We start from the raw sequence: 12,336 nt of genomic DNA, 5'->3' as shown, positions 1-12,336 counted from the left end.
AACCAAAGAGATCAAATCATCTCCCAAGTCCGGAATCACTCCAAATCAAATAGTGACTAGAGAGAGTGACATTTGTGTTCATTTGAGCTCTTGCGCTTGGATTGCTTCTTTTCTTTCTCATTCTTTCTTGTGAACAACTCGATTGTAACCGAGGCAAGAGACACCAAGTGTGTGGTGGTCCTTGCGGGGACTTAGTGTCCCGTGTGATTGAGAAGAGAAGCTCACTCGGTCTAAGTGACCGTTTGAGAGAGGGAAAGGGTTGAAAGAGACTCGGTCTTTGTGACCACCTCAACGGGGAGTAGGTTTGCAAGAACCAAACCTCAGTAAAACAAATCCTTGTGTCTCACTCTTTATTTGCTTGCGATTTGTTTTCCACCCTCTCTCGAACTCCTTTATATTTCTAACGCTAACCTGGCTTGTAGTTGTGCTTAAGTTTATAAATTTCAGATTCGCCCTATTCACCCCCCCCTCTAGGCGACTTTCAGATAGGACCCCAACTAACTGCACACGTATGCTTAGGGGACTCACGGTCAATTGTTCAAGTGTGTGTCTGAGACCATACCTAGCACTCTCTTGCGGAGCCCCCTATGGGCAGGCCACAAGATTGCTAATGCTCATTTGGCGTCGAGTCTAGGCTAGGCCAAATAAGGAAGGGATATACATAAAAAGATGCCCCTAGTAGGTTAGGCACCCACCACGAGGGACCACCTATCGATTCCTCATCGATCGGATCCCCAAGTCTCACTCGAACTACACAATTGTAGCTCAACAAATACAACGTTCACACTAGCCTTGGTAACATCAACATATCCACCCTCTCTAGAAAAACATAAACACCTGTGGATAGGGGACATATGATAACAACACATGATACCCGATTAGTCCTATAAATAGGATACAAACGGCTACGTCCACCACACAACCAAAAGACATTTTGTCCAACCAATAGGTGGTCCTACCAAATGAATCACGACCAACTCGATGGACTTGCTTAGGGGCAAAGGGGTCTGCATCCGACCTAGCGCACCAAGTACACTCGACCGACCAGATGATCAAAAGTATTATGTCCAACCAAGAAGTTGTCGCATTAAGTGAACCTGGACCAACTCAACCGACACACTCAGGGGGCTTAGGGGTCTGGGTCTGCCTAGCACGCCAACCGACTCGATGGACTCACTCGAGGGCTTAGGGGTCTGTGTACGCTCTAGCGCACCCAGTGCACCGGGCTGACTAGTTGAGAAAACCTTCAGTCTAACCATAAGATTGTCCCATTCAATGAACCTTAACCGACTTGGAGTTGCTTGGGAGCTTAGGGGTCTATGTCTACCCTGGCGTGCCAAGTGCGCTCGACCGACCAAATGACCAAAATAAACTCTAAAACATCATATTCAAAGCCCAGGACCCCGAAAACCAAGGGAAAATAAAAATCTTACCCTACCTGAACATCATACTCAATCGCTTAGCAACCTCAAGGGCTAAGGGGATATGTCCACCGAACGCACTACATGCTCCTGATCGACTAGGATGACCAAAACTAACCTAAACTTCTACAAACACCGTCGTTCACTAAGGCCAAACAAAACACAAACAAACTCTCACCAACCGAGAACTATGGAAAATCGGTGAGGAAAACCCTTGACTGAGTTTTGCAACTCAGTCAATGGCTCAGGGGCTATTGTTGTGTACCCATACGACCTCAAGATAGCCCAAAAGCCCACTCTAAGATAAGAGCAGCCCTAACCTAGTTACCATGACCAGGTTGGCCCAATACCAAAGTGACCCTGACTTGGTCACCCTGACCAGGTCGACTCTAGCTTCGGTTGCCTTGTGTGACCTTGACCAGGTTGGCCCTTGCCACGGTCATGAGTCTCTATGCAGGGATAACACATTTATGACTCCCTAACAGCTCGGCGCATGTTCCTGACTAGGCGTGCGCCGAATGAGATGGATATAGTATGAAGGACATTGAATACGTCAATGTCCGACCACTCGACTCTTTGAAGGATAACAAGGACTAGTTGGCCATGACAGGCCTCGCCACAGGCGTAAGGCGGTCAAGGGCCATGAACAAGACATAAGAAGAAGGAAGGAACTTCCATGCCAACCACTCGTACTGTTTCCTTGGAGCTACTCCTCATAAAAGGCTTCGTACACCCCTCTGCAAGACCCAACTGCTCTCTGGTCCAATTAGGTTGAAAGTGACATGACTTTGGAGGTTAGACGAGCTAACAACATGCCCTCGAAAGCATATAAGATGACATATGACTCATAGGCATGAAAAGGCTCACTCCATTAATTTTTCTATGTAATTTGCTCCCTCCTCTCACAAGGGCATCTAAACATCCATCCAAGCTAGTATAGAAGCAACCAACGGCATAAGTACGAGAGCTCCAAGCTTCGCCTTGTAACACATGCAAAGTAGCAACAAAGACTTCAAAACTATACTGGACGTAAGAGACTTCCTCAAATAAGGTTAAACCTTCTCGCAAGCTCATGAGAGCAAAGCCATTGGACAATAGTAGCTCGTAAAATCCCCTAGCAACCTAATTTTTTTGTCCTAGGCTCTAAACCACAACAAATGGTGTCAATGCATCATCGGTAATAATAAAATTAAATAGTTAGCCACTCTAAATAGGTTTACGATACTTGTTTTCTTTACAATACTATTCTAACAAATATCGTTGAATACAAATTTCGAAGCGTCTGATGAAGAAAAACACTAAAATACGAATTCAGATACATCCATTTTTCCATTTGGTATGCATATTATAAATAAATACTAGTAACCATTAATCAATTTTACCACACAAGGATATTATATTCCGTTTGGATGTCGATGTTGGAGCACATAATTAGGAATTGGAATCATCTTTACTAAATTTTGTTGTTTGGTTGTACACAGAATTGAGAATTGGAATCAGAGACCCAATTTTCTGGAATTGGACTATAATTAGAAACTCCCTCTCCTAATATCGAGCGTCACCTCTGTGTATTGTGTGGAATTAGACCGTACAAATTGCAAACTCCATTTCAGCGATATCCAAACAATATAATTGAAGTTACATCTTATTTCAATACCATGATTGATTTGGTATCAAACCCAATTCAATTCTATGCCCTCTATTATCAATATCCAAACAGAGCATTAGACAAATTAGATATCCATATAATCAATTATTATTGCTAATGAGATTATATATGTTCTCTATGTGCATGATGACCGAGGGCAGGGGCGGATATTGGGCCTGGGCCACCTGGGCCGTGGCCCGGGTCGTAGCCCAAAAACAATTTATATATGTAGTAGATATTTTGGCCCAAAAAAAAAACCTAACAGCCTTCTATCGTTCTGCTTCCTGCGTCCAAGCGTCCAGCGTCCGTCTGAGCCGCCAGCCGCCGGAACGAGAGTAGAGCCGTTTTGCCGTGCCGTCTTGCGTCCAGCTTCCTTCCTGCAAGGCTGCAATCCTACGTCCGTCACTCCGTCTTGCCTTGCGCTCGTCAGCCCGTGCTCTGCGGCTCTGCGCCTCTGGCTGCCAGGCGCCAGCCGCGCGTGGCCGCGTGCGGCGTGCCCCGTGCCATGCTGCACTGCTGCCTGCTGCCTGCCAGAGCCCCTGGCCGCGTGCCGTGCTGCCAGTTGCGTGCTGCAGCCGCGCAGGAAGCGCCGCTAGCCCCTGCCCCTGCGTCTCGCCGTCTCGGGCCAGCGCCAGCACAGTCTGTAAGAGCGCTTCTCAATTTCTTTTTTTACTAGTGAACAACAAGCTATTGTATTTTTATATCTTTTTATCAAGTTTATTAGAGGCAGGAAAGAACAAATCGTCTCTAATTAGATACTTTTATATCTTTTTATCAAGTATATTGTATTTTTAGATGCTGAATCGAAGTAAATACTATCTTAGGTATAAATTGTTTTAGCGGTATATTTAGCCGCACAATATATTAAGTTTTATAGAGTGGCCCGGGACGTTAATCTTATAGAGCTCCGCCACTGACCGAGGGAATATTTTGACATGGGCAGCCGAGCCAAGCAATGAGACGTCCGTGTGGACGTCGTCGTCACCGGCTCAACGATCTAGGCTGAGACAGAGAGCTACTCCTAGTAGGGACAAGCTATCAGCTGGCGTCGTCGGCGACCCCATGGCAATGGCAGCACTGCACGCCGCCTCACCGGCCGGTCGGTTGGATGCGATCCGATCCAATACCATGCATGAGATCCACCTCCAGGTCAGGGTGGAAACACATGCCGCCGGGGAGCAGTGCGGCAGTCGGCATCGGTCACAGGGAAGGAAGGGGGAGACAAGAGTTGCCGCATTTGACAAACAGGGCAGGGCAACGAGTCCCGGTGTGGAATGGAACGGGAACCATCGGGACCACTAGGCTCTTTGTTTGAATTCGTGGATGTTTGAATTAGCAAGTTGATATGATTTTTCTGTCATTTTTGTGTGCTCCAACTCTGAGCACAGCAGAGGTTCTGCTCATTTAATTTGCTCAAGCGGTTGACTTACTTGACTGCTAATAATTGAGAGCTAATCGTTGATTATTATATTTTGCTGAGAGATCTCGAAGCTAGCTACTTGCTAGAGCGTAGAGTCTATGGCTAGGTCTCTGTTTGACACACACTTCTTTTGTGTATGAATATAACATATAAATTGATGAAAAACCATATTTAGATAGTTTAACATATACATATCGTGTTCATGGCCGCACTCAGTGGCGGATAAAGGGGGGCTCCACCCCCTACATCTATAAAACTCCATTAAATATAGAGGTGAAGAGTAGAAGAGGAAGAAAGAAAAAGAAGAAGATAAAAATAATTAGCCCCTCACTCTATTGGAGAAAGAAGTATAGGCTAGAGAAAAGGAAGGAGGAAGAACTAAGGAGAAAAATGAGTCCTTTTACTAGTTTGTGTTGTGTCTACCGATGGTCACTATAAAATTAGTCCCTCCTTTAGTTCAATCTGGGATCCGCTATTGGTCGTACTATAGACTTCAAAAAGGTGGAGTACCCTCTAGTCTGTAAGATAGGATGGCTTTTTGTCTTAACGCATTCAGAGGCTTAACAACGAGATATCATCATATAAGGTATTCTTGTACGAACACACCTATATGAGCTGAGCATTGGTCACGGTCTGTGAGTTATGGGAATTATCTAAGAAGCTCATGAAAGATACACATGAGTATGACTTATAAGCTCCACTCAAGAAGATAGACTAAAGGGAGACAATTATCAGCCATGTTCTTAATTAGAACTAGTTTGTGCAAAAATGCCAATTTAAGGCATAGTCTATTGAGTAGTTTTGAGCTAGTGTAACTCTTGAGTCTAGGTGGATATTCAACTTAACAATCTCCATCATAAAACTGATATAACAATATTTGAGGACATCTAGAGAGTCAATTATTCTCTGTCTCCGAGATCTGGTGGGATATTGTTGGAGTCTTGGTCCATTTATTTTAACAATAAAATTCAGAATAAATCTAAAATGTCTACTCATGAATGAGAGAGTGGAAGTGATAAATTTTAGTCTCACATTGGAAGTGGAAGGAGGATAAAATCAACTTAAATAGTATGTCTCTTCTCATTTCTTAAAAGTAAGCATGACATGGAGAAAGCTAAAGCTACGTGTAAATGCGTTTGACATTTTTTATGTGACTTGCGACATGACGACTAACGTTGCTTATCTTTCTAACTTTTGTGCTTTATGCAATAATGTCTTTACCTTACATGACATGCTTAGAACTGAATTTATCAGATCATTGGAGATCGTAACGAGTCAGGTTCCTTTTTTTTGCATGGTTATCCTAAATCTAATCTCTCTATATAGTAGAGAAGACATTTTCCTGAAATGAATGAGAAACAATCAATCTACTATGGATTAGGATTTTAGATGAGAGTCTTTGATGCTACGTGACATCAGGCTCCTCCATCACTGACGCCGATGTAATAACGACTATGGATAAGATAGTGTCTACAAAATCTCGCTCTACCGAAGAATCATCGAGTTGATATATACTGCAGTATCTATGACTTCAACGACATTGTGAACTTAGTTTTGATCAGGCTAAGAGTGCGATTTTAAAGTAGTATTTTACCCTTCTACCCTTTCACCATAATCTAACTTATATAATCTAGGAGTGAAAGAAACATTGGGCCTAAATCGATCATCGTTGTAGTTTAGTGTGTCTATATGTTATTTACGTTTACGGTAGATTTAATTTGATTTATCTATTGTCCGTACAGTAGTTGCTCTAAGAATTAATTTAACAATATTGATTTAACCGGAAGTGTTATTATTGCACGGATTGGAGAGGTGGATACCGTGGCACCACCCGCCAAAGTTGACATAAACATTTTCTCCTGCATGCCGTCCTCCTCGTCGTCTTCTTCTCCGTCTTCGTCTTTTCCAAGTCCACGGCACACAGCACGCAGTCACAATAACAGCGCACAACCCAACCAGGCCGTCATCTTTCTCCTCTCTCCTCTATAAAAGGCAAGCTAGCCCCATAATCCTGCAAACTGCATTCTCGATCATCGGCTACCTACCAGCTCGCTGTTCTTGCTGAAGCCCTGGAGCTATATAGCTTCGATCTGCGCAGCACAGGTTGTCTGTCGACTAGTGATTAGTGAAGAAGATGGCGGCGCGTGACCACCGAGAGCTGAGCGGCGACGAGGACTCCGTGGTGGCGGCCGGAGACCTCCGCCGCGGGCCATGGACGGTGGAGGAGGACATGCTCCTCGTCAACTACGTCGCCGCGCACGGCGAGGGCCGCTGGAACGCGCTGGCACGATGCGCAGGTACGCGGTGCTGCATGCTGGTTGCCACGCTACGAGACGACGACCAGACTAATAACACAATGAACTGCGCATATGCAGGGCTCCGGCGGACGGGGAAGAGCTGCCGCCTGCGGTGGCTCAACTACCTGCGGCCGGACCTGCGGCGGGGCAACATCACGGCGCAGGAGCAGCTGCTCATCCTGGAGCTGCACTCCCGCTGGGGCAACCGCTGGTCCAAGATCGCGCAGCACCTCCCGGGGCGCACCGACAACGAGATCAAGAACTACTGGCGCACGCGGGTGCAGAAGCACGCCAGGCAGCTCAACTGCGACGTCAACAGCCAGCGCTTCAAGGACCTCATGCGCTACATCTGGATGCCGCGCCTCCTCGAGCGCATCGGCTCCGACGACTCCGGGGACGGCGCCTTCGTTATCGACGCCGCCACGCCGACGCCAACGCCGACGCTCCTCACGGCCGCCACGTGGTGCGTGGACGACGTCGAGCTGTCCTGCACCACCGCCGTGTCGTCGTCGTCGTCCGTGTCCACGGACAGCATGCACCAGCAGCAGCAGCAGCAGCAGCTCGTCGCCGTGTCCCCGCCGCCACAGCCCGCCGCCTTTGGCGAGAGCAACAACGACGCCTCCCACTACGGTGTCCACAACAGCAACGCTGCTATGTCCATGTGGGGGGACACGCTGTGCCAACCACCGCACTCGGCGACGCCGCACCTGGCGGGCGCCGGGACCTGCAGCTGGTCAGACGAGTCTCTGCTGGTACCTGATGCCGGCGGCGGCGTGTACGCCGACATGGGGCTTCCGGACCTCTGCGACACCGACACCATGTGGGCCGCCGGCGCCAGCGCCGACGACGACCTGTGGTACACGCAGATAATGGGGCTGTGAAATTAAAGCAAGTCCGCCGGCGGCCGGTTGGATTTGGCCTCATGGATTTCTATCTAGCCCGGTGGAAGCGGCGGGCAGCGAGTTAATTAATTAGTATTGTAGATGACACACACAACACAGTCAGCAGCAAGAAGTCTACACAATCGTCTAGACGGGCTGGAAGAAGGAGAAGGCCATTATTGGTGGGCTTTTGACCGTGAAGACTGAAACCATGCGTCGTCTTCGTCCCACTTTGGCCGCCAATAATTTTTCTTCTCCAGTTCTTGCCCATTCATTCGCTGCTATACTTTCTAGCTAGAAGCTAGCAGCTTTAGTATATGGTCATGGTCATGGAGTAGCAGCTAGCAGAGCACTATCTAGTTTACCACCATAAGGTGTTTGCTTTTTTTCTTCCTCATCCTCACCTCCATTGATTCTTTGTGGGTAAATATATCGGAGTGGTTATTGGTTTGTAACTTTGTTAAGTGTCTGGTGATGATCCTGGAAAGAAAGAAACAAAGAAAAAGGTCTCGGTTGAAATAAAAGCTGAAACACCAATCAATGCCTGCACTGGGTGTTTAGTTTGTTCATTGACAGGAGCAATAGACTGAACTGTATGAGCTAGCTGAAATGCTGAATGATGAAGCGCAGAATTGCTCGCAACCCAGAACAGAACAGAACAGAGACAGACCGACTCTGCAGTTTGCAGAACAGACCAGCTGTGAGAAGAATTACAGCAGTGGATCTGTTACCAACATGGCATGGAATAAGAGGACCGTGGAATGGAAATTCATCTAGTTTAACTAGCATGGATACCGAAATGATATCGTATAAAAGAGGACAGATCAGAGAGTATGGTCATGTTTATGCACTACATGTCTACACCTAATAATTAGCGGCAAAAATTAGCTGAAGAGATCCAATTAGTCTAGCTATTGGTTTCTACTTTTAGCAGATTAGCTAATAGTTAGCTAGCTAATTCTGCTACTGATTTTTTTTAGCCAACTAATTATTATCAGCCAGCAAGTACCTCTCATGGGAAATGGGACTAGAAAAGAGAAGGTAAAGGAAGGCGCTTTTTCATTCAGTTCGGTCTCTGTTAGGTGCGGAGAGCTAGCATGGCAGGGAATCTGAACTCCTCCATCAAATGAATTAGACACGCATTCTCACAGCTAGCTGCTGGTGCTGGTGCTGCTCCTGCTCCGGCGACGGCGACGGGGACCCATCGATGGAGACAACGAGGCCGGCCGGAGCCACCTGAGGAAAGCGAGCGAGCGCAGCAATTGAAGATTTGCAGGCGTGCATAGTAGTGGATGAGCCGACATCCAATGAAATTGCAGAGTACAGATGCAATGCAAGTAAGGTCGCCTGATGATTGCATCCACAATCATATTCTTGCACCATTTTTATTTTATTTTATATATATAGACGTACTGAGGCTATAGGATAATTTACGATAATTACTATACTAATTACGTCGCCAAGATAAATAAAGTGCGAGTGTATAGGAAATAAAGGGAAGCATTGCATGCAATAGAATTGCATTGAACGAGTCCAAAGTTTCGTGCTGCAGCCTGCTGCTTGATGGCGAAGCGCATTAGCCGACTGCCTCCACACCGGCCGGCACTAATATCAGCTTGTCTTGCTTATTTTCCACATTATTATCGTTTCTCCAAACACAAGATCGAGGCTGCACTGCAGCATTGTAGCAGTGAGTACTCACCACCATGCATGCTAATTAATGTCTTTTTTTTTTTGCTTAACTGCAGCCATCAAGTACCTCTCCCCAGATACCAAACCATTACAAATATAATTCATTATTGGACTGATGGGTTACCCGTACCATCTTATCATAAATCACTGCATATATATGTTGACTTTATTTAAGATTATGTTTAGTTGTTTGTATGTGAGAGTCACAGCCCGTATGAGTGAACGTAAAATAAGGCATTTTGATGCTATTAACCTATATCCACTCGTACGCTCAAAATATGTATCTTGCTGGCCAGAAGGACGTCAGCTTGTACATGAATACGCAGCCATCCAATGTGGCCGCATGTGAATGCATCATGTGATGGGAAGAAGAAGTAGATCAGAGGTAATCTGTTGGGCTACGTACAGCGACAGGCACTACACCAGCTAGCGTCCCAGAACAACTGCCGATGACACGGTCCGCCGGAAGAAGCGGCGGCGGCGGCGGCCGCAGCACCACCACCGCATCCGTGACGGTGACTCCTTTTCTGCCTCCGGCGCTTCGTTCACACTGTTCATATATGAAATCACTAGTAAAATGTGGCGCGCCCCATCAAAATAATCTATATAAAAGTGTAGTAGTCGAGAAAAAATAAGAGCATATAAAATTGTGGTAACAGTAGTGTTTCTAAACACTAATGTGGTTCCAGTACAGTAGAGTTATTTTTTTTTTTTTTGTATCAGTTGAAAAGATCAACCTATATATACATGCAAATGAGTTGTGTACACTTACACATGTCTGAGGCGTATAGACACCATCATACAAAATACATTGCTGCCATATTATAGAAAGCATCAGTTTGCGATGTTTATGCATGTATATGTCATAGATGCATATATGTTATCTTGCAAAATACATAAACATGTTGTAGATTGTAGTTTTAGGAGACACCAACAGAACCAGCGCGCAGTGAGGGAATAGTCTTGCCTGGCGTTCGGCTATCCCTTGTGTGTGGGCACCAACATGTTGTAGACTGCATCACTGCAGTGTGGTAGAGCGGTAGTGAAATTGGGCCGCCTGCAGGGGGGAAATTCGGCCCAGGTAGGTACGGCTGCCCCTCTTTTTTTTATTTCTCATTCCTTATTTCAACTTATGAATTCAACTTCAGATAAAGTTTTGATTCCAATCTTTCAATAATTTGTAACACATAAAATGCCAGCATGGTGCAGGTTAGTTCCACTCTTTAATTATTAGTAGTATTTAATCAGGCCTAATATTGTTGATATGCATAAAGGAGAAAATAATTCACATGGTCTTTATAAATTTTGAAGAACTTATTTTATTCTCCTAGAATGTTGGTTATTACATCCGACCACGATGAAAACGATGGTGCGTGCACGCTATAAAACGTCCTCGTGAACGTGCAATAGCCACTGCGCGGGTCTATGTCGGGACTGGTGTCGGACGAATACGGGGAGGAGACGCTTGCTCCCACACCCTCTGCTAAGAATGAGGTGGCGTGGTGGCGAAGGCATGAGGGGAGAGAGTGAGAGCACCTAGAGAGGGGGGTGAATAGGTGATCCTGTAAAAACTTAAAACTTATAACCACAAAACTTGGTTAAGTGTTAGAGAGATAATGCCAAGTGACTATAAAGCGAGTTCTTGCGAATCACAACAATCACACAAAAAGCAATCACAAGAGACACGCGAGTCCGTGGTTCGACAAGTCCAACACTTGTCTACCTCCACGTTGTGGCGTCCCAATGGACGAGGGTTGCACTCAACACCTTTCAAGTGATCCAATGATCAACTTGAATACCACGGTGATCTTCTTCCTTTCACTATATCCCGTTTGCGAGGAATCTCCACAACTTGGAGTCTCTCGCCCTTACAACAATTACCAATGTGAAAGCACTTAGAGTAAGGGAGGGAAGCAACACACACAAATCCCAGCAATACACACACACACAAGCCAAGACTTGAGCTCAAAATGAAACACAACAAGTTCACCACTAGAACGGAGCTCAAATCACTAAGAATGTCAATCGAATGTGTGAAGATGGAGTGCGGGAGTCTTAGAATGTTCAAAGTATGCTTGGTGTCCTCCTCCATGCGCCTAGGGGTCCCTTTTATAGCCCCAACGCAGCTAGGAGCCGTTGGAAGCAATCTGGGAAGGCAATTCTTGCCTTCTGTCGGGTGGCGCACCGGACAGTCCGGTGCACCACCGGACATCCACTGTTCACTGTCCGGTGCAGATTGCTTTCCTAAATTGGCGCAGCCGATCGTTGAAGATTTGGAGCCGATGGCACACCGGACACTGTCTGGTGCACACCGGACAGTCCGGTGCCCCCATCTGACCGTTGGCTCGGCCACGCGTCACGCGCGGATTGCGCGGTCGACCGTTGGCGTAGTCGACCGTTGGCTCACCGGATAGTCCGGTGCACCACCGGACAGTCCGGTGAATTTTAGTCGTACGCTGTTGACTGTTTCCCGAGAGCGGCGACTTCGCCGCAGACGACTCACCGGACAGTCCGGTGTACCACCGGACAGTCCAGTGATTTATAGCCGTACGCCGCCATCGAGACCCGAGAGTAGGCTGTTCATCGGGACTGGTCCTGGCACACCGGACACTGTCCGGTGCACCACCGGACAGTCCGGTGCACCCAGACCGAGCAGCCTTTTGGCTGTACATAGCCAACTTTTCTCCAAAACGATTTCTCCTGTTTCTAGCACTTAGACATAATACATTAGTCTTCAAAACAATGTACTAAGTCTAGAAACATACCTTTAATCTTGATTTGCACTTCTTGAGTCTTTGGCACAAATATCACTCAAAGCATTTTTGCGTGGAGCACTTAATCACCAAATTCTTATAAAAATGGCCCAAGAGCACATTTCCCTTTCAATCTCCCCCTTTTTGGTGATTTATGCCAACACAACAAAGAGCAACTAAAAGAAGTGCAACATCAATGCAAATGAGAACAAAAATTTGTTTTT

The 12,336-nt window shown here is 46.3% G+C and overlaps 1 protein-coding gene across 2 annotated transcripts; it reads left to right on the top strand.

The window, feature by feature from the left end:
* Nucleotides 1-6,401: 6,401 nt before the first annotated feature.
* On the top strand, nt 6,402-8,236 carry LOC100192609 (uncharacterized). 2 transcript variants are annotated; one of them, XM_008668876.3, is made up of 2 exons: nt 6,402-6,786; nt 6,865-8,236. In XM_008668876.3, the coding sequence occupies exons 1-2, from the start codon at nt 6,624-6,626 to the stop codon at nt 7,665-7,667; spliced, it is 966 nt and encodes a 321-aa protein (XP_008667098.1). In that variant the 5' UTR covers nt 6,402-6,623; the 3' UTR covers nt 7,668-8,236. The 2 variants fall into 2 exon arrangements, with proteins under 2 accessions (XP_008667098.1, NP_001131296.1); NM_001137824.1 differs by having other exon boundaries at nt 6,517-8,235.
* Nucleotides 8,237-12,336: the final 4,100 nt, after the last annotated feature.

The sequence above is a fragment of the Zea mays genome, chromosome 2, assembly GCF_902167145.1.
Source record: "Zea mays cultivar B73 chromosome 2, Zm-B73-REFERENCE-NAM-5.0, whole genome shotgun sequence".
In the NCBI taxonomy this organism is placed as follows: Eukaryota; Viridiplantae; Streptophyta; class Magnoliopsida; order Poales; family Poaceae; genus Zea; species Zea mays.
Note: the sequence above shows the minus strand (reverse complement) of the source record. Positions and strands in the feature narration are given on the sequence as shown.